This window comes from Centrocercus urophasianus, unplaced genomic scaffold (assembly GCF_019232065.1).
Source record: "Centrocercus urophasianus isolate 14NV4802_14NV808 unplaced genomic scaffold, USGS_Curo_1.0 seq_16, whole genome shotgun sequence".
In the NCBI taxonomy this organism is placed as follows: domain Eukaryota; kingdom Metazoa; phylum Chordata; class Aves; order Galliformes; family Phasianidae; genus Centrocercus; species Centrocercus urophasianus.
In genome coordinates, this window is record NW_024884711.1 from 19,158,124 (window position 1) to 19,182,211 (window position 24,088).

Here is a 24,088-nt window from a genome sequence, read left to right on the forward strand (position 1 = left end):
GGGAAGAATTATACATGACCGAGTTTTTTTCATTTACGAATACATTTTCTCTGAATTTCTATTAATTATTTTCCTAAGAAACTTCCTAAGAATTATAGCATATACAGCATCTTATTGGTGAGTCTGAGGTTAACAAATGTGACCCATTTTATGTAAGCAAGCCTCAGAAAGTATCAAATCTATTCCAACATGAGCTTGCCTCTGCAGGTGTGAGCTGACATTTTTGAGAGATGAGGGGAAACCCAACCACCTACAGCACAGTGCAAATGAATGACCGCAAAGTGTTCCCCATACACTATGCTCTTTTCCTATTGGTGTCATGCAAAGTTGGGTCACAATGTGAGGACTTAAAACAAACAAACAAAGCACAAACAACACTCTATAGGTCATCTTGCTCCATCCAACAGCATGTAGAGCAGAGGCGTTCTAAAGCAAAGCTCTTATTTCAGAAGAAATACGTATCCATTTCTGAGAGTTTTTTTCTTTCTTTCTGGATAGCCAGATACAAGTAGCTGCATAACACCTTGAAGCTGGAGGGATTTGTTGCCTATCACCCTGCAGCACCAGTAATAGCTCGGGCATCTTGGGCTGAGGAAAGCAGACCCCAGAAACAGCTGGAGAAAAAACTACCAAGATGCTCCTGACTATTTCCACAGGGCCTTGACACCAGGTTTGGGGGTGGAAATGTTTTGTTTTAATAGGGCTGAATATGAGACACATCTTCATATGTTGCTCAACACTGAGGATACTGTTGATAAACAGGATGATTACTGCACTAAAAGGACATTTATAGAAAAATTAGCACAGATGGGGTGAAATTATAAATATGTTGTCTGGACATCTGTGTCATTTATAGAGAATAGACTAAAGAGACTGGTAATTACCCATATTTAGTGGAGCAAATAAGGAAAGCTTATTCACTATGTAAATAATATACTATGCCTTTGGCTCCTCTCCAGAAAAACTATATAGGCAACAATCTTCAGGCTTACACTGAATACAAGACGATTCTGATATGGGTACAAAGTTGCACTGGCATTCTCCCATAATGAACCTAGAAGAGGAGTATCAGTTGATCACTTCATTAGCTATTTTCTGCATATTATTTATGCTCATCAGAGCCTTTAAATATTACTAATAAAGTTGTAAAGTAAAAAAAGTTACCAAAATTCCATCATGCGAAAAGAAACTGCAGAGAAGAGTCAAAGGATCTTGAGATAACATTAGTTATCCTATACGCATTATACAACTCTTTTCAATTCATTGGTGCTGCTCTCTGCATTTTTTACAAGGATGGTCATGGTTTTTTTTCTGGTGTTATCTACTCTCTTGAATTTTCTGCTAGTATAGTTCCACAATATTCAGAAGATGCTAGAAAGACTTCCCTAGGATTTTTACATTACTGTAAAGAGATTGGTTTAGGATATACTTTCAGTCAACAAACATTTTATTTATCCTTTATGGTGATGTAACTTCTGAGCATAACTGTTTTTTCTCAGAAATGGCAATAAGAAAAATGAGAGGTGGAGTTTATTTCAAACATAGCTCTCTCCCTCGAGACATCAGTTTTCCTACGGATGCTGTGTGGCATCCATTATATTTAAAATAGTTTGTGCTCCTCTAATTGGATTCCAGATGATTATTTTTGCCAGAAAAACAAAGGTTTTCTATGTTCTTAAAATAATTAGACCTGATTGCAAATCAAATTATCCAATTTCAAAGGCTTGTTTCCCTCTCTGAAATGCTTATTACAGACAGACTACAGATGACTAAGCCTTGTGTCATCCTGTGGCTTTATTAGGAGAATGTTCTAAGTCCTTCACTTTCTCTGTAATCAGAACTATAATTTCTTCAGGTTATTTTAAGACCAAGTTATAGCTTGAGCAGGAAACTCCATTTTATTCTGAGCTCCAGACATGTCGACACAGCAAAGCAGGGCTGCAGCTTTATAGGCTATCTCCTTACATAAAGCCCCACACCAGTATTAAATTCAAGTTCTCTACGAGATGCACCATGCTGACTACTATCAGATAGCCCTCTATTCATGGAATGAAGAGCGGCGCAAATGTTTGTTTTGATAATCTCTTTATAAGCTGTCCTTGTAGAAACAATATAGGCTTCCTTCTCTCTCTCATTCATTTTTAAATGGATAAAGAAAAGCAATCTTGTACCTAAATGAAAGAGAAGACGTAACATAACAAATATATCCCCTCAAACTACGTAAGAGAAGCTCAGACCATGTGTTTTCATTTAGCTCTTCAGCTCTGTTAGTGGCATTTGTTTCAGTAAAAGTCCCAGTAATTTATAGAATTCATTCTACTGAGGCAGACTGCTCCTAATTCTGCTAAGGCACTTAATCATGCTGTAAGCTGTGATACCCATAGCGTAAAGAAGGGGCAACCACCCTTCAAGGCTATCTACCTTTAAAATGTAAAGACATCTAACAAAAGCTTTAAGAAAACATAAAATGAGCTTTAGAAAATGAATGTGTGATGAAACATAAAAGCAAATTAGCGGTGACACTGCAGCCATGAGGTTTTCTTGAGGCTGTGGAAAAAATAGAACATGGTTAGTACTCCACTACTTTTCAACAGCCTAAAGTGGGCCTCACAGCTAAAATGTCATCTCACATTTGATTTTCTATTGCCAGACTGTGACTTAATTAACTCTTTGTTGTCCACGTGCTTTACGGAACTTGATGGAACATCATTCCTGCTCGTTGATGATTTCACATGATCATCACAAGAGCTCAGTGTTAACCTTTATCTCCATCCACACTGCATTATTTTCTTTATTCACTTCCCCTTTGCTATTTTTTCCCCTATTCCTTTTCTTCCAATGTAATCTATCTACAAAATCTTGTTTTCTATTCTTATCTTTGATATTTTTCATGCTCCCTTTCCATTCTGCACCATACATTAAAACTACACAGAAAGAAACTTATGCTAACAAGAGAACTGCTTAGTGCTCCAGAAATAAAATACTATTCTGGAAAAAGACTTCCCAGTGGGCATCCAACTATGCTTTTTTCCTTTCTACCTAGCTTTCATATCTATAGCTTATTACCACTGAGTGAAGGAACAAGTTGAAATGTGTTATTATCACTACTACTATTGTTGCAGTTGTTATTAATTCATAGTACTGTCTGTCCATAAAGCTTTAGACTAATAACTAGATTATGTCCCTGGTAGGAGGTCACCTGAACATGGAAGAGAGGGAAAACAGAAAAATTGAGCTTCCTGTACTCTGTTTCCCTTCCCCTTCCTTTGGAGCTCAGAAGCTGTGGACACTATAAGGAATCATCACTGCAATTCCTGTTATGAGTTCAAATCAGGGCTCACAGTTCAAATACTTCTTTTAAACTACATAAATCAGGAGTTTACAAAATGAAAAATTTTAAATGTAATAACTACAGGTACAAAGTTATGAAGGAATTCCACAAATCACAAATGGTTCCAACTCCAGCTTGCTAAATAAGATCTACATCAGTATCTTTACTTTAAAAATGTAGCATGCTCCATAAATGAAGCTGGCCTATGTAAAGCTATGAGATATCCTTCACAAGTTAGTCCAAGTATCAAGAAGGCAATTTAGTACATGGATTGCAAAATTACTTATCTTTGTACTTAATTTACATATATGCTTGCCTATTGTATTTGTTCCAGGCTTGTTATATGCAATAGCCATTCTTATCACACTCCCATTATGGGAATCCCTACGTCAGTGCATATGCTTTAAGGATCAAATACAAAGAAAGAGCCAAGGCTCACTCACATCTCAGCAAATGATATATTTGGTTAATAAAAAAACTACATTTGGATAAAAATTATTGTATGTGAGCACAGAATTGGCAAGAGCAAATTTAATCCAGTAACTTCACTGCATGGATCATTTTAATTCATAAAGTGCAGCAGCTCTGAACAGTAACCACATCAGATAAAGTTCTGCTACTAAGCAAATGGAATCAGTAGTCCCTGACCCAAGTATTGCCAATAACAAACATTTAATAGAGTTTCGACTGACTCAAGCTTATTCAAAGGGGCACATTCCTCCCTCCAGGTAAGCAATGTGTAAGACCAAAGCTTCAATGTTCTGCTTGAGAAGATAATTATAGAAGGCAAAAAAAAAAAAAAAAAAAAAAAAAAAAAAAAAAAAAATTGGCCAGTTTTGCTTCCTAAACAGAAAGCAAGGACACAAAGCAGAAATATTTCAAAAGAAACAAAATCAGAATACATCTGTCTTTATCCTTACTCCTCCTCAATACCTTCACACACACACATGCAATGTGCCAGCTGCTCTAAAGCCCAACTTCACCACACAGCTCAGGGAAAGATAAGCAGTAAGATGTCAGTTTGGCATATTTCAGAGGAGCATCAAGGCCTTTTGAGCTCCTCTAGCCTCCTTCACTGGAAAAGAACACTGTGTAAGAAGAAAACATCAAGAGGCTTCAGCTTTCATTAGCCAGGGATTCCAAATAAGATGTACAAACAGTATCGATACTCTGTTTAAAATGGAAACAATTGCTAAACAATTAAAAATATATAAATAAATAGATAAATAAATAGAAATTCTTCTTCCCGTCAATACTGCAGTGATGATACCAATAGTGAGCCACTGTTGTTCAGTTTTCCTGGCTGTTAACCATATGAACCTGGTATGATTTAGAACACAATCAGGTTTGCATCTGAAACCATACTGATTACTTGGTGAGAAGCTGACAGTAAATAATTTCCGCATTAATGTTTGGAGTTTTCACCAACAGGTTCCCAGAAGAACATTTCATCTTCCTTTTCCTCATTTTCTCCGTTCCTCATTCCATATCAGAATTACCTTGTTCCTTACAGCTCTGTCAGGTTATTGGAATCAGCTGGTGAGATTTAACACTTAATCTGCTGCTTTCCAGAGCTGTCCTAACTTAGTAAGGCACTGAGAAGTGCCACAAGGATACTTAAGTTCTGTAGTTCCATGGTCACTGCCCAAAACACTGGAAAGGACAAGTTTCTGCTACCTTTAGGTACCAGATTTGAAATAAGTCTGTGGGTATTATGTACACTCAAAGGCATTTTAATGAAAATGCCAAGTGTTTCCCAAATGGCAAACTATAATAAATGATTTATCTCCTTTTTACAATCTCTAAGTGCTCTCTAGAATAACTGTTTGACTTATAACCTCCTGCACAAGCAGCTTTATTTTACCATACCCCTAGTTCCCAATTTTGCATTCATTATAGCCTTTATAGTTTTTATGCAAAATTTATGCAAAACAATAGAAAACATGTTGATTAATAAAGAAGGATAATATTTGTTCCTAGATTTTTTCTGAAATTGTTAAGAACCAATAAAATAAAATGGTGAACCAATAAAACAATGGCTCACAAGTTGTAGAAAAGCAGCTGGAAACAAAGAAGAGCCACTAAAGACAGTCCAAAAAGAATACATAGCATTTCTTAGAAATATTATCCTATGTACTTGGTTTGTATCAGCTACTTATTGTTAGCAAGTCTTACCTAATCAGGCTTCAGTAAAATTCAAAGAAATGATATGCTGGAAGAAAATGTTACAACTCCCAGAAACCATATCTAACATATTCATGAAGCAGAGCGGAAGGTTCAGCTAATTATTCCTGTAGTGAATCTCACTTAACCCTGGATTTAGATAAATCATCTTTTGCCTCACATAAAAGTTTGACTTTTTGAAGATTATTTCAACATTTTTTATGTTAATTGACTGTAGCAATAGAATTTTACTCGCAACACAATTTTAAGTCCCCATGTTCTGCCTTAAGTAATAGCATATAAAGTAAGGGCTGAAACCTCAAGCCCTTATCTGCTTAAAGAGGGCAATTCATAGACATTTGGTATTTTTTATGCTGCGTGCTCTAGTTCCCATCCATAGCACAAAGCTCACACACTTCACAAAAGTAATCATGTAAATATATTAATATTTAAAGAAAGTTGCATAATGTGACCTCCTGAAGAAATCAATAATACTGCATGCTGAGTAGGATACAGATGGAGTGAATTTTATAATCACTGCAGTTGGGCAGGCACAGAACAATGAATTTAGAGAATTTATCTTTCATTCATTCATTAGATAAAGCAGAGGCCCAGTATGAAGAAAATATGATGCACTCCCTTGCACTCCCAATAGTCCACATGTATTGGCCTCCTGCCCTATTATCTCTTCTCAGGTTCTCTACTCACTGTTTGTTATCTCCTTCCTAAATGTTCCTGCTCCCACTTCTCAGTCAATCTCACTGCTCCCACTTTGCCCTGGCTCCTTGGCTGACCAGTTATTTCCTCCCCACTCACAATTTGTTTTTCTCCCCTCTATCTGATGCTTCTGGTTTCCAACTGCTGTTTCATCAAAATCTACTCCCTACCACATCTACGGTTGGAGAAAGAATGGGTTCAGGGTAGACCAGACTCCTGCCTTCATTCATGTACCTGCACTTGGATGTGGGCTGCTTTCAGCTGCCCCGTGATGAGTAAGCAAAAAGATCAGTAAAAAGGATAAGAACACAACATGCTAACTGGAGACAGAACACTTGAGCATTTTATCAGGAGTACAACAGTAAAACTTGATCTGCAATTTAAATTTGGCCAACAAAAAAGATTTGCACAAAGTTGCCTTTCAGCTACAAATATCATATGCCAAGTTCCTGATTTAAGGCACAGAAAGCAGCAGAATTTCTCATTGTAGAATACGGAAGACTGATGGAACTTTTCAAGGGCAGAACAGTTTATTTCTGTTCAGTCCTTTTCTCAAGAATGGTTGAAATGTTTTGCCTAACAATAATGAGAGTGAGGGAAAGCCATATTTTAGCAGACAGCTGAATGACACCTTTAAAAGTCTCATAAATATTTACTGTCATTCTAAATCATAAATGTTAGTAGCACATCACATTAGTATGAAAATCTCAGATTGTTTACAAGTCAATCTCATCATTTTTGACCATATCTTCAATGCTATTCCGTTCTAATCCGGTACAAATGACTAGCTTTCATTCACAAAGCAAAACAACACACTGATACATCGTCAGCTATAAGAATAAAAGTTATTGATGATGAAAGAAGACTTATCAGTTATTTGCTATTAACAGATGGCTAAAAATACAACTTAACAGATGTAATTCGTGGCATCTGGTAATGTTGTTCTCCTTGCTGTCCTAACTCACATTTTCCCATGGTTGTTGAAAAGCTTGGGCAACAATTCCAGGTGACTGACAGCTCGTCCACCCAATTTAAGGCACCATATAAAACTGAGTCCTGCTGTTTTCTAAATCATCAAATAAATTCACCTACAAGTTCTTTGTAACCATGAAAGTAGAAATTTATTTCTTTCCCTACCAGATGTACTTCCTCAAAATATGTTCCTGGTTAAAGGGATACAATTTTTACAAACTTTTCAAAGACTAAAATCAGTTTAAGGGGACAATGAACATCCAACCAAGTCAGCAATGACACCCAGAAAATTCCATATTTATTTATTAATATTTATTACGAATTGACCAATATTACTTTATTATGAATTTTAAATGTTCTTACTCTCACAAGGTATAAATAGATTTCTACAGAATCAGTATATTTTAGTGCAGTATCTAAAACAAGATGTAAATCAGATCTTTTAATAAAAGCTTTTCCGTTATGAGTTGCAGCAGAGATAAAGCCTCAATTAAGGAAGAAAATTTCATCATTTAGGACTACTATTTTCTGTTCAAGCAAAGATCTGATGCCTTTTTCTATGAAACCAGAAAGTACAGGACTCATAATTTTACTATTGTAACTATTCTTAGCATGCAACTACTACAAATTGTTCATATAGTCCATACATTTCACCTTTAGATGAACTTTTCTTGACTTGACATTTTCAGAATCAGTCAACAAAAGGTGTTCTATACAACAGAATTATGGAGTGAGGTTCACATACAGTACATAACACTTCAGACTGATGAGGAATTTATGGGTCTCTAAACATGCAGTACTAACCAGGCAGAACTACTTTATTCATAACCTTACTCATTAAGAATTTACTTACAGACTAAGAATGCTAAAAAAAAAAAATTGTGGCCCCTTAAGCCACAATGAGCCTTGGGCTCTTCCCAATAGCATGATAACTACATAGTAATAAAACAGGGACAACAGCTTTTATTTACTTCTCAGCTTACCTGTGGCAAAGTAACTTCAGAAGCATGGAGCTCAGCATAGCCTAAGAGCCTACATAATTTCTTTACTTCTCAAGCAGTAAGAGCTGCAGTATAGACATAAGTGCCAAAAGATGTGTAAGAATATGGAATTTTTCACAGGCTTCAGGCTCAATCAGGCATGGCAGCCCTGAAGCAGGCCTCAGTTCTACCAAAGAAATATTTCCTGAGAGACTGAAAAACATTTTCATACAATTTTCTTCTTTCTAGAACAAGTAAGAATAATACTAAATTTTATACTTTTCTTTAAAGTCAGTGAAAGTACATAAACCTTCACAGAGGCATATTTACTTTTACCCTATGTTCAAGCAAATTAAATTTCAAATCAGAGAGTAACCTTCTCCCATATATTTTTCTTTGTATAAATGCAGCCATCTTAAAGAAGATGGCAATTTAATCCCAGACTTGACCAGCAGCCAATAGACATAACTTAAGATCACTAATTCTGGAAAAGCAGTTATTTGTAAGATTTTGGACCAGTTGTATATCTATTCATATCACTGTGAATAACTGATCAACATCTTTCATTCTTTAGATATAAAGTCATGAAATGAAGCATGTTGGAATTGGTCCCCATATTCTACATAGTTTTCTAAAGCTTTTGCAGCTTCCTTGGGCTACTGATAGCCCTCTCATGAGGACTGGTTTCATAGCACCAAGACAGAGTCCTAGTTTCCCAAAGATGTTATTATGAAATCCATAGCTTTGCATGAATAGAAAAAGAACAAGGAAAAATGCTAATAGAAATGAAAATTAAGAAAAAGTTGACTCACACTTCTTTAACTTTGGGAAAAGTCGATGTGAAACAAGGATACTGTCAGTCAGGAAGGTGAAATGAATAAGCGAAGTGATAAGGACTTTTACAGGGGAAGACAGATGCCTCTTGGCAGAAAAATACATGAAAATATTTATGGACAGCTCTTTCAGAAAATAACAGCCATTAAGCACTGAAATGTGCCACTATCCATGCCAAATACCTCGACATCTCATCTTACTCCATTTTCACTTATTGAAAACTTCATGAGCGCAGGATTTTGTTTTTATTCTTTGATCTAAAAAGTCACAGTAAGCATGCAAATACCAGCTTACTATTCTTGGGAAATTAACAATTAATGTTTTAAATTAGATTTGAATTTCCAGCATGCCACAAGGTTTTCTGTTTTCTTTTAATGCATAGGGGTCTTATACCTAACATATATACATTTTACACATATATGATATCCTCCAGGCCAAAGAATCCCAAACCAGATTATGAAAATTTCCACAGAGTCCATTTGTGTGTACAGAGACCACAGTGTAGCCACTAGGTTGTTTGACATCCTCAGCTTTTTCTGCCAAAGCTAACAAGTCAATGAACAGGAGTTAGTAAGCTTTGGTATATCCTAGATGGGTCATCCCAAGAAGAGACATGAGAAAGCAGAAGAAAAGGTTGTAGCAAGTTAGGTGAAGAAACAGAAAATAAGAAATACTATGCTTTATATAGGACATAAGCATACAGCTGCAAACATAAAATTTACAGAAATTAAACTTGAACTCAGATTTCCTAGTAGTCAAATCTCCAAAAGGCTGGAGCTTTCCCAAACTGCACGCGTTTCTTCTGAGTGAAATTAGCAATACTCAGTAAATAGTCAATATTTTGATATCAAGAATTAAGATTTTAAATCAGTGGAGTGAAATGAGGCAAATTACTCCAAGAGGTAGCCAGGGATGATAAGCAGCTACTGCTGATTTCCAAAACTGCAACAGCACGCTTCTAAGACCTTACCTCAAACGCAAGAGGGCTAGACAGTTTATTTCAACAGCACATCACCAAACTGCCTGCCTTGGGGGCACTCCTTGTTCCAAAAGGAACTGAGAAAGATATATTCTTCCAGAGTTGCCATCTGATGGAAGAGGAAACATGGCTTTGAGAGTGCACCCAAGAAGGGATGAAAAAAGAGGTGGCAAGTGTAAAATCAAATTTCTACCACCGCTGCCCTCCACTACTGCACTACTGCATTTTCATTTTTCTGTATTACCCACATGATACAATATTTTTTATTATTTTATTAAGAGAGATTTTTAAAAGCTGAAAAAATGTTAAGCTAAGTGATATCGAAAAAATGGGTACAGAAAAGAACCAAATACTAACCAAACATGATGCAAATAGCTGAGAGATTAAAGGCTCATATTCTGAGCTATTTATAGAATGGATTGAATCCACTACTGATTAGAAATCTCAGGCTCAGGTGTGTCCAGAAGCCTCTGAGTGAAGAGTTGTGATGAGGCTGGAGTGAACAAAGTAATGAGCATGAAATTTTGGGCAGAAATGAGCATTAATTATGTTCTTTTCCCTGTTTAAATACACATGCACTCCACAAAGCCACACAAGCCAGTTTAACATGATCTGGTCAATATTAACTGGAACAATATTTACTACAGATGTTGCTTATAAAACCTAAAGTCAGAAGAAAGTCTCTCCAAAATATCACTGCCTAATAAATTACATGCTGGGCAAATGAAAACAATACAGTTGCCAGAATGTTTCCATGCTGCAACATTTGCATTGTCATAAAGCAACATTTTATCACATTGTTGTCACAGTGAGTGAAAAGCACTAGTACTTGAAAAGTCATTCATGTCCTCAAAGTGCTGCATCACTTGTAAAGGTACAAACATCTCTGTACAATTTTTCACCTTTATCCAGTTGATTTATCTCTCTGCTACATGCACACAAACATAAATGCATCACTTGTTTGAAGAACCCTGAGGTGAGGACATTAGAAAATACAACAGGTTAAAAAAAGATATCTGCACCACTGAGTATAACACTATGAATTTTGTTATCTACATCACAACTCCATCTACAAGTAATTTTGATCTGTAGCCAAATAGCTGCAGTTGGTCCTTTGGGTACGCCTCAGCCTCCTCCTAACTTAGTTATTTACGTCTCTGCTAGCAACAGCTCTTACAGCTAGAAAATATTGTAACACATAACTTAAACTTCCTTTTCTTTGCTTCAGGCTGTTATTCCATGTTTTACCATCTTTTGAGAACAAATAATTCCCTTCCTTCATTTATACTGTTACCTTGAAGTTATTTATAGCTTGTGCCCATGTACCTCGAGCTCTCCCTGCTATAGACTATAAATATAGCTCCCTTAATCCCTCCTCATATATTTTATCCTCTACTATTTGTACCAGAATTGTAATCTTTGTATTTTCTCTCCATTTTAAATTCTTTGGACTGCAACTGCACACTGTATTGTAAATGAGTGGTGAAGCCAAAATCTTTTGTTCCTTTTAAATATGATCTTACATCACTACAATTGTGAACACATTAGCCCAGGTTGAAATGCATAAACTATTCTAATTGCTTTCATCTCTTTATTTTTAAACGAAGTTGCATTGAATTTACAATTTCATATGCTTTGTCTGAGCTTACTGATTAATTTCACAAAACAGAGCAAAAATTATTTTAGCCAAAAGAGAGCAATGTATACGGTTTCAAAAGAAGAAAGGGAAAGGGATATTCTTTCCCCGTATGTTCTCTCAGAGACTATATCCTCTTTTAATAGCAACAACAGAGCCAATTTTTGTTTAAATTTTAATCTCACAGACATTCAGGGAATAAATCAAGTCTGATGCAGACTGCGTAGGATGCAGTTATGAGCTGTGAATTTTAATTGCATGCATATTTTGAGACTTGAAAGGGTAACAAATTCTTTCAAAGGGTTAACAAAATGGGGATCAAAATAATGGCCCAATCTTCAGTGGGGCTGCGACACTTGGAACCAGTTAAGGATATGTTCCACAGACTCAAATGGGCTTTCAAATGTCCTTCATAAGGTGTGCCACAGGAGTTTGTGCTGTTAGCTTCTCTAGGCTTTGCATGAAGTTACAAGAATTCTCTCAATGATCAGAAACAGTTTCAAAGATAAAAAGCAGAAGGGAAATAAATACTCTTTTTTGAATTAGGAGAAGGTTGATAGTGCAGTGAGGCAACAGTAATTGCCCTTTTAATAGAGGTCTGGAAAGAAGAATAATGGAAAAAAGATTGATGGGGTTAAAACTGCAGATGGCACAAATCTCTTTAGGATATTTCATGGAAGGTTTTGAGGAATGCCAGAGGTCCTTATAAACCATTGTGATTGGGAAGCAAAATAGAAGGGTTCGTTCATTCTTTCAGATGTGCGCAGTAATTTCTGCTGGGAGGCACGAGCGGAATATACCTTAGAACTACTTTATTAACCTTAATATAACCTCCAAAATAGATGGCTGTCACTGTAGACAGCTTGGCAGAAACATGAAGTCAATATAAATCAAGATTCAAAACTGAAAACGGGAGGTACAGAATCTAGGATAAAAGTTTTCATATTTCTCAATGAGGTTTTGTCATCAAGAATTTACAGTTTGGTTATCCTATCTCAAAAAGAGCAAAGTCAGAAACAGGAAAAGGCTAATTGGATTTAAAACGATTAAGAGTTTGGAAGGACTTCCACAAGAAGAAAGTCTGATTTGCACTTCTGATTTGCACTTCTATGGGTTTTTTTTCTTTTTTTTTCTTTTTTTTTTTTTTTTGCATGGAACACCACTATTTATATCTACTTCAGCATCCATCCATCTGTACTAAAAGAGGAAAACCACATTATAAACGAGCATATTTGCATAACTATGGGCCTTCTGGGGAGCGCAAGTAAGGGTTAGATAATAATAAAGTAGATTCAGTGAAGAAAAGTAAGATTAATCTCTGCAGCCTTTCTCTTTTTCAAAAACTAACTACTGTCTTCTGGAATGATTTTATAATTGCATTTACAATCACAAAGTTCAAACATTTGAAAATGTTATCTAACAAGAAAGCTGAGTTTTCTTTTCTCTACTGATATTTTAGACAATCAGTTGGAATACTATGTTCTGACAGCTGGATGCAAGACAATATTTCCTACCTGAATGTTATTAATCCCTGATGTTTCTGGGTTTACACTCTGTTGTCTGCTTATGACAATCTGTGGCTGTCCCCAGTTCAGGATCACAGACCTTCACAGCAGCAGCAATGAAATCTGCTTTCAGATTGCTTACCTTAGGTGTGATTGTGAAGATTAGAATCATTTAGAAGAGTTCTGATCCAAAAGATGCAGTGCAGTTGGGCTACAAACAGTACAGCAACAGGCATGAGAATCAAACTGTGCTTCAAACTCAAAATTATATTCAGTAAGAAATGAACAGCAAAAACTGCAACACCTCTAAGGTCCTTTTGACCTGTGCTTGCTAGCATGCCAGCATCATTTAGAGATACTGTATGGTTTTGGCTTACATAGATCCCAGTATCAAATGCTTCTGTAAGTAGCAACAAGGGAGTAGCTTCACAGGAAAGAAATTTTTTCCTCCCATAGCTTGAATTCTACTGATTTCCAGGTTGTCTTGGAAGGATAAGTGCGTATAGGAGCATACTTAGGTTACAAAAATAAAAGAGAATAGTGGTTATCAGTGGGAGAATGTCTGGCAAAACATTTTCTCCACAGAGGGAGGATTAGAGAAAGAATGAAGCAGAAATTGCATCCAAGAGTCATGTAAGCTTTGCTGGAGCAAACTTTACATGGTACTGAACCGGCGCTGATGTGGTTTGGGGTGCAGATTTGCTACAGCTTCCATAACATCTCATTTTGCTGAGGGTTGCTATAGCCAGCACAGATATTTTCTTCTTGATTATGAGAGATGCACACTTGTCAGATTTTTTCTTTTCATTCTAACACACGAAATTTGCCCAGCGGATGAGAAGTGCGGGCTGCTTCACAGGAACAGTATTAACATACATTCTACTCAATGGTAAAGTGCTATGTAGTTAAACCAGAGTTTTATAAGGTGTTAATTAGGCGTGAAACATTAGTCCTTGTCCTTTAAATGCAGAGAGAAGTTTCTCATGGAACTATGGCTGAAGTTCTGCTTCCTCCCTCCCTCCATGGCCCTCCAACATCAAGGATAATTCACAGCAATACAGCAACGTACTTCATAGAGGCAACAACACAAATGAGTCTTAAGAATCAGCTACTGAAGTACATGGTGCCTTCAGCCCTTCGCAGCTTGCAAGATTCTGTGAGAGAGAAGTCCACCTTTTGTGATGCAAAGTGCGCAGAGTGAGGAACAGCACTTGGCCTTAGACATGCATTCAAGCTCACCCCAACTAATCCATGAAACTCAACATATCCTAAAATTTTTGTCAAATTTTAATATACCCATAAGTCTAAAATGATCCTAGAGTTGGAAAACCAAATAGGATCAGTGATAAATCTATATATACATCTGATTTAAATTTATATATTATCAGTGACAGGAGAGATGCATTCTCTCTTATACGAAGTTTCAGAACTCTAGCCTAAGGGCATTTTTAAAAAAATATTTCCATTTCTGGCCATTCATTTTCTGAACAAAATAGCTGTGTCAGTATTTATATCCTTACTCGTACTCGCATCATTATTACTTAATTCATCCACATTAGCATTCCTTGTTTATTTCTTTGTTTTTAGTCCTTTGATGTTGCCATCTATAATTTCTCTTCTTTCCCGAGTAAATTCTTCAGCTGCCCCATTATCCATATATTCATTGGAATGAGTGGGAAAAAAAAAAACAACAAAAACACCAGAAAATATGCACAGAGCTGAGAAAGCTGCCAATCAGGGCAACCAGAAAAGGCAAAGCCAAGGATGGTGCAAGTGTCAGGGCAATGGTAATTCATTGCAAAGCACAGATGAGATTGCTATGCAGGTTCTGCAGGAAAGCTGAGCTGTACTTGGGGGATGGGAGTTAGAGATGGTGGGATGGAACAGAATCTGTAGCATGTGCATAAACAGACTGTGTCCCACAACTCTCCCTCTCCCAAACAATTTATTCATTCTCAGAAAAAAACAAACAAACAAAATAAAACAAAAAAAAAACAGAAAAACAGTCTTCAGGATGGTTTGGAAAATCCCTGAATACTGGTTTATTATGTGACTGTGTAGAGTAAAGCACTCCTATATTGTTTTTAACAGCTTCTGCTGATTCTAAAGACAATGCTATTTCTCCATGTCTTCTTTCTAGTGGTTTTTTTTTTCTCTTTTCTTGACAGAAGCTTCTCTCATTTCTATCAAATGTGACTACTTTCTTAACTGCTTTCAGCCATATTTTTCCTACTACTTTCATTGTCAGGGCATGTGCTCCAGTCTCCCTCATTTCTATCTCCTACATGGTTCCCTTGCATCTCCATTCTTTCTCCATCCTCCCTCATAAAGCATTTTAATACAGGAAATGCCTGTATAATCTCTCACTATTCCTCCATTTATAACACTCTCTGATATTTCCACCAAATCACTTTACCTCATGCCAATCCTTCCTTCATACAACTTGAAGAAACACAGGTAAGACTTATTGTTTCCAATACAAATCCTTCAATGATAATTGATAGTAGTATCAATTCTTCAAATAAACAAAAGAATAAAACTTCATTCTTCTGAATTAGATCCTGCAGGAAAATCAGTAACAGCAAATAAAAGGATGGAAACTTCTTGACATGTGCATGGGAATGAGTAGATCTGTCTTCTGAGCCTGGAACACTGCTGAGCACATGCACAACATGGGCTGATGAGCATCTACTGGATTCCCAAGGTAAAATGCTCTCTCGAATTCAAGTCCCAACAGATTTCAGCAACTGCTGTGCAAGGATTTTTTGGATGAGAATTCTGATACATCTTTTAAGAAATTCATGTAAAAGTATATATATTCATATAAACACGCTGATAATTTTCTTTGGCTATTTCCTATGCTGTTACGTGCATCAAAATACTACTAATTTTGTCACTATTCATCTCAACATGAAATCATCCCACAAAACAGGGGTTTTATTTCATACTTCTTGGTGCAATCCTCACGAGGGAATTCTTTTATGCATTTTATAACTTCAAAACCAGAACCAAATAAGAATATATAAAAATTTGAACAGTCTCAGTCATATCCATAGCAAAAACACAACAAAGATAGGGAAAAATACGTGTTTTTCAGTAATCATGTCAATTTAGAGATCAAACAAGTGGATGAACAGAATAAAGACTTCATGTTCTCCAAAAGGAGGGGTGATGTGAACAGGTAAGTATAAGGCAATCCCTACCATATCTTACTGCAGTTAGGAGTAGGAGGAATAAACATCAGAAAGACTCCATAGGAGACTAAGCACTAGCAGTCTGTGTTCCCTATTCCTCCTCAAAATGTTACTCTGCAAAGCCAACAGGGTTTTGGCCTTGGGCACCAAGACAGAAAAATTTGGATTAAGAACAAAACAATGAGAGGAAATTATTACATTAACATTAAGCTTTCTCTTTATTCCATTCCAGATTTCACAGAAATTGAATAGCTGTTATTCCTCGTTGTGGCACACATACCTTCAACCACAGGGATCGCAAAAGAGAACAATTATCTCTGACTGCAAAAACATGGTTTATAAAAATGGCATTTTAAAAGAATTCATTCCTTTTTCTCTCCTGTCTCTCTTTGATGATACTCAATTTCATTACCAGAAGGAATGTGTTACCATTAGCATGGAGCATCCTGCATTTTGAGCACAATCATCAACAAAGGGTTTGAATTCTTGGAGCTCTTGTCATATTTGTACACTCCAGAAGCAGGAAGGAGTTTGCAACCAGGAGACACAAAGCTAATAAAGCATATGTGTTGGCTATGCTCAGATTATATAAAATGCCAGAGTACCTTTAGAGTAACGTACAGAACTGCAAGTCTGACAAAACTACAGGAGTTGTTTATTATGCAACAGGAGAGTTAAACTAGCACTGTACCTCAACCACATAAAGGCTTCTGCAGCCTTTGCATGTTTTTTACACCAAAAACATTTTGAAGCAGATCCTGATCATATTCAGAATGTTCACAAAGAGAAATATAACACTTATTTAGAGGAGAAAGGTGAAAAAGAAAAAATGGAGTTCATTAATCTGTTAACATTTCACTGTTTTAGAAATGGCCAGCTTCATCTATACTCAAAGGCTGCACCAACACCTAGCTGACAATCTGCCACTTTCTTATTTGTCTTGCTTTTTATCAAACTGTTACTGAAAACTTGCTTCTAGTTACAGCCACTGAGATCGCAGCAAACTTCCTGAGGGGAGGATGTGCTTTACCATGTTTTTGAATGACAACTCTGCTTCAGGATTAAGGCTTTCTAGCAGATACATTTGTGAAGCAGCCATGAAGAATGGTTTGCTAAAAATGTGTCATTTTGCCAAAGCTTCCTGTTATGTCCGTGAAATGCATTTAGAAGGCTAATTAAACAGCAGGCACTGCTTTTACGTAACAAAATGAGAAGGGTCCATTTCGGAGGAGCTGTGTGCATATGTGACATGTTCACGCTGAACATGGAGCTTGACAGTGCCAGCCCCTAAAAATAGATCCTGGATATCCTTGTTCTCATCACCAGCCACAAGCCTGTCCCCTGCACGGCTAGGCAGCAATCCTGCCCCCTGCTACCTCCTCAGGGGATCAGAACGCTACCCCAGGTACCTCTTTTTAGTAGAAGTAGAGGAGATAAAAAGGATGTTGGATCTGCTACATTTGAAACAATATCCTTGCCCCTTTGCAGGCAGCTATCATGTTGTTTTGGCAGCAGGAAGGAATCTGTGGTTTTTCTTGAATGTTGCTCTTCTTTATTTAAACTACCAGAAATAAAGCAAAAATGACAGAATGCTCTGTCTATAAATAATCATTCCGGTGTACAGTTATATTAGGAGGTAACTCAGATGGCATGATAACGCCTAACAGGCTAATCTTAGACCTGTAATGCCATAAGATGAAAATAACCAGGCTAAGAATAACTGACCCAGAGGAGTCAGCCTGTGAAAGAAGATCCACAGAACGGGGCATTTCAGATTTTCATGCATGCACAACAGTATCTGCCAGCCAGTTTTCATAGAATATTTTGGATTGCATTCATCACATAAAAATAAAACAGTAGTTCAGAAAAGGTAAAATACAATCTCACTTGAAATCCTGCCCATCATCTACATCAAAACATGAAGTCACTGTGTATATATGCATATATGCAAATGTACACAGGAGAAGTGATGAATGTTTGCAGACCAGCCAGCTAAGCATTCTGCTTTCTCATAGCTTCTGCATCCTCTGCAAAGGCTGTGCAAAAGAAATGGGCTGGGCAGTTGTTATAGAAATAAAAGTCTGATTATAGCTCTGGTAGTAGGAGCAGTTACAAATGTTCCTCAGATCGGATGCTAATTTTAATGAGGGGAATAACTTCTGTACACAGTTTTACATGAGGAAAGACCAGCTGAAAACACATGCTTTTGAGCAAGGGGCAAAGCAGTGTATGTAAGAAAGGTGAACAGCTAAAACAATAAACAACTGAAGTAAAAAAAAAAGTCTTTTATAAGTGATTTAGCTCAACACTCAGAGAGAGAAGAGCTGCTGTTCTAGTGCCAGTGCTAGCGAACCTTTGTAGTACAGGCAGTGTCTAATGATATCAGGAAAGAAGGCGAAAGAGGTTTTAAAAATAAAAGCAGAACAATTTTACTTATTTTCCAGCTTTAATGGCTTGCTATTCTTTTAAATCATTTACTTTGAAACTCCTGTTCCAGTCCTTTTCCACAATTTATAAATATACCTTTCAATACAACGTTAGATGCAAAGGTAACCATCACATGATTCTAGAAGTTGGGACATAAGGGAGAAAAACTTTTTTAAAAAGGCAATATGACAGCAACAGAGGACACACAAAATTGGCAACATTGGTCTGTATTCAGTGTCTTCCCAAATAACACATATAAGAAAAAACAGCTTAATTTCACCTTACCACATTTTTTGTTCAACTGAATTCATAATCAGTGCCTTGTCCAGCACATGTGATTGAGCAATACCTTCACCCAAAGTCAGTGAAACCCATCACCAGGCAAGGTCTACACTGCTCTTCTCATAGCCTTGATTGTTAAGGCTAAGCCGTACTCTCTGATGACAAAGAATCCAAATACTTCAGCTCCTATGAAGAACTAGCTCTTTTTCTGCCTGGCTTTTGAGAGGTACTGAAAACAGCCTCTCCTGACTGCTGCCTAGAACTTCCCTGAATTGAGCTGTTTCACACCATTTTTTCATTACTCTAAAGAGAATCATAAAGTAAAACATCGTTCTCTGTTATCCTTCCTCACTTCAAAGAATTATTGCCTGAGATAACACATATGTAAGACAAGTTTTATCTGTAAATATAAAACTCTCGGATTCAAAAATGCAAATATTCCAAGATTTTTGATTTTCATGTGCCTCAAAAAAAACAAAACAAAACAAAACAAAAACCAACCTTTAAATGAATTTACTCGTTGCAATCTCTCCATGAGACCAGTTGAGCAGGTGACAGTTTCGTTTGGCCAGAAATAAAGGGCCAACAAATATCAAATAATATTTCCTGATGGCAATATAAATACACATGTACAAACATGCATGTGTGGTTATGCCACCACACCACAGATGCAACGCATAGGATAAATTTTGTACAACATGGCTTACTGAGGGAAGACAGCTAAAAAGGACCCACCAACTCACATATAACATGATGCTCACAAGCACCAATTCTGCCATTTATACTCAAGAGACACAGCTTGAATTTTCTGGTCAGTGCAGAGAATAAAATACCACAACTACATTAACTTACTCCATTTGTGAAATCACAAGTATCTTGTAAGTGTGTATCATGACTGAGTCACAGAATGGTTTAGGTTGGAATAGACCCCAAGCATCATCAAATTCCAATCCTCCTGCCACAGGCAGGGCCACCAACCTCCAGGTCTGGTACTAGGCCAGGTTGCCCAGGGCCCCATCCATCCTGGTCCTGAGCACCTCCAGGGACAGTCAATCAAATTAATCACTCTGAATTGTTATATTCCCTTTAGAACCATTTTGTTCCAAAGATTTCTGAGCCTGACAGGTATTATTTTCCCCATTTCACAGAAGAGGAAGCTGACATCAGCAGGATTATATAACTCACTCAGGTCACCTGTCAGCTAGTGACAAGCCAAGGCTTTAAGCTCAAGATCTCCTTGAACTCTTGATTTTTCAACACTGCTGCTTTGGGCAAGAGGCAGAGCATGTCTTACCCAATAAAAGTTGAGGTGGAATTTAGAAAGGCCAATGCAAGGGTACATTCACAAAATACAGTGAAAGAAGCAACCATACCCTTTGGAAAAACATCATGGTATGTTTAATCACCAGAGGTTAATAATATTGGCATCACTCCTTAAAGTCACAGATCTGCAGATGCCGTGGATGGGTAGGTCGTTTATTCTCCTTCATGCAAGTGAAATATGTTTGATTAATGTAGCACTGAATTAGTAATTTATTTGTTACACGTGAACAATTCCTGCCAAGGAATCATTCCTGCTGAACCAAAGGCTTTTTTTTCAAGGTGTTATAGTTTATGAATCATATTGTGGTAGAAAGGGAGACCTGAATGCTAGAACCTGTTATGGCATTGCACGTATGGCAGTTGTGACCTTGGGGGTAAAATTAAAGAACTATCATAGGTAAATAATACTATCTAAATAAGAAACTTAGACTCAAGTTGTTTTTTGATTTTTTTTTTTAATCTTGAAACAAAAATAATTATGGTATCAAATAAGAATGGATAAGCATCATTTTCTCAAATAAAGATGCATGGTACATACTGCTGCATTTCAGAGCAACAGTACCATATGGGAATATCTAGTTCAGTCTTCTCAAGATAGCTGAAACAGCTCTCTGCAATAAGGTGTAGGTGTTTGCAAATTACACAGCTTCTTGAGTCAGTGCCTATCAAGATTGCTCCATTCATAATTAGACTTTTGATTGGTAACTATCCAGATAATCTCATTCATAGTATGATTTACAAGCAGGGATGGAGACAGACAGGCAAAGCAGTAATTGAGGGAATACCAGAAGAACTGCTTTCACATGACAGAAGCATTTGGTATGCCTGCTATTGTCAGAAATACCTTAGACATTTTGGTTTGCAAAAATGTTTCCAGTGGCCACTGCATAGGTCCTCTTTGGGGATGACTCCAGTCTATTTAAATTTAGAGTTGTGTAATACATGCACCTGGGAACTAGCAAAGTTAAACACCCACTGACAACATAAGTTGTGCTTATTCCAAGACTTCAAGAATATTAAAAATGCATGTTGTAAATGTGCAGGTATCTGTGTTTTTTTTTTTCTGAAATATGCACAACTTTTTAATCTGTGCAGTGCATGAAGTGAAGATAACTTTTAAGTAAGGAGTGAGTGCTCTTAGCAAAATTCAGGTGACTGGTTTTAGTTATTACAAACACTAGACCACGTAGTTATGATCTGGTTACTCCTTTCTCCTCTGTATGCATGCAGCATAGAGACAGTGCATCAAAAGTTATCAAGACTGATTCTGTAAGACTCTGATCTCAAAGGAACTGAAGGTAACTGATAGCAACACCAGACTTTGTGGTCTCATCAGACATGAATTAAACTACAGACTCCGTACAGTATCAACTACTTGTGGTCTCGCTGTGTATCTCAAAGGCCAACAGAAACACTGTAGAACATTTTGTGCTTTACAGAGTATATATTTAAACATCTTTTACCTCGACGATTTTCTTAACTGTGTTCAAAAAAAAAAAAAAAAAAAAAAAAACCACTATTTTACTTGGTGCTACAGAGGAAATTATATATGTTACAGAGGCCTAAGGTAATATCAGCTAAAAATCAAATGTTACAAGACATTCTTGTCTCCACCAAGGAAAAACTCAGAGCTATAAACATATAGAAAATTACCTCCTTTTCTTGTGTTTGAAATGAGAAAATTGATATTACATGAACAACATTACTTGGTGGTTACAAGTTAGCACAGTGGACTTAAAAAGAGAATAGATTTGCACTTGCATACAGATAATTTCAACTTGAGACACTATTTAAAAAAAAAAAAAAAACAATAGAAGGGAAGGTGAAGCAGTGGGTCTTATCTCTCTGACCAGTATAAAAGCACTGGACACTTGCTGAGCTGTTCAGGAAACGCAACCATTCTTGAACAGTAAGTCAACATAAAAGTTTGCAGAACTGCAACACTTTCAGAGAACATTCTGCTTTTTTTCCACTTTCATAGCTAGAACTTCATTGCCCATATTTGTAAACAACTCTTTCACCTGATTCTTGTCCTTGACAAAGGAGCTGCAATTGGTGTTCAAAATGTATTTTAAGGAGATAAAGAAACCATAAATTCTTTGAGACATCCATAAAGAAACAAATCAACCCAGCAGCTTTATAAAGGAAGAGAAAAATCCCCGATGTTAAACATCGCAAGTTTGAACTGCTCATTCTCTTTACATATTTACAATTAATTTAATGTGCACTTAATACCTCTTCAATTTCTCACTCTTTCATTCTTTCATCTCCTTAGTTATTATGAGATTTTATGACTTTCTGTACTGAGTAATACTAATAATAAAGTTTAAAAACATTAAATACTTTCCTAACAAGAAAAATGTTGCCACTTGACACAATCATTCACAGTTTAATATCTGAAACCATAAGCCTGCTCTTCAGTTGTATTTAATAAAGAAACAGTAGAAGTTTAAGTTTTCCATCTGTAAAGCAGGAAAATTAACATTTTTTTAGAAGAAGCAAAGAAACATGAGCTCAACAGGTGTACCAAAACAGGGAATATCTGAAGAGATCTGTGATCTACATGTGTATTTGTGCTTACAAGGTGGGAAACACTGCAAATTTTGCTAAAAATAGATATGAAAAAGGGAAGAAAAAAAGGGCAATAAACTAAGACTATCATACATGTAAAAATTCACATTACATTCTACTTACAGGCTGTCTATAAAGACAACTTTACGAAAAACAAAGTGAGAAATCTAGGACTGAAAAGATATAGAGCAGCTAATTCACAGTAGAGTAGAAAGTAACCTGAAATTTCGACTTTTTTAGCCTCTTCAAAATGAAGCTTCATCTGAATGGCTACAATTATTTTGGCTTAATTCATCATTAAGACATTACCCTCATGTCTCAAACACAGCTAACAGAGAAATCGGAAAATCCAAGGAGAGATTCAAATACATGCAGAAACATCCAGTGTTCCATAAGATCAGCTTTGAAATACCTTCATTAAAAATGCATCCAATTTACATTTCAGTGACCCATTACCTGACTATTGCCAGGTTCCAAAATATTTTCTAAATAGCAAGATAAGCCATGCATATTGAAGAGACTGTCTTGCTTTAAGAGCATTCTTGTTAAAGTAACCTCACAATGAAAACAGAACAGGATTAACATAAAAATCTCTCTGCATGTAAACCTGAGGAAAGGAAACTCACAAGAAGACCAAATCCTGTTTACAAAAACACATAGGAAAAGAACTGTGATGGGCTGTAATGGCAGCTTTCTGATACAGGCTGCTGCTGAAATTCTCTCTGTGAATAAGCTCATACTACAAGCCCCATTTTGCACTCACAAAACAAAATAAATGGGAAGAAAAAAACCCAACAAAATGCCAACTATATTTCAGTTGTTAGCATTTTGCTCTTGCTGGAAAGCAGCAGGCTGAAGGAGACAAACTCCCCACAAACGCGATAGTTAGTATCTAACATACTGTGATAAGAGAGAATTATTTAACAACTTACATAAAGCCCACAAAAATACATCAGTTCTTTAAAGGAGGGGTGTTTTCTTGCTGTGATGGGCTGTATTTTCTCAGTAAGTCACAGTGTAGGCAGGCAAGGCTGAGGTGCTGAGCTGTCTCTTACCTGAGCTGATCATACTGTGCATTCTTTGCTGAGCCAAGAGCTGTTCACGTCCAGAAACCCCATCTGAGGAAAAACACGATTCACTCTCGTAAATTGTCTGCAGCATATTCCAACCAGTC

General features: G+C 36.7%; 1 protein-coding gene across 6 annotated transcripts in view; it reads right to left on the reverse strand.

Annotated features, from left to right (window-relative positions):
• HDAC9 (histone deacetylase 9) overlaps positions 1-24,088 on the reverse strand; it is a 438,875-nt gene that overhangs the window by 243,448 nt on the left and 171,339 nt on the right. For 5 of the 6 annotated variants that reach the window (XM_042817004.1, XM_042817000.1, XM_042816999.1 and 2 more), the window contains one exon: positions 23,970-24,032. The exons of the other annotated variant lie outside the window; for it this stretch is intronic. In XM_042817004.1, the coding sequence (XP_042672938.1) occupies positions 23,970-24,032 (63 nt within the window). The remainder of the gene's footprint in view (positions 1-23,969; positions 24,033-24,088) is intronic. 6 annotated transcript variants of the gene reach the window in all.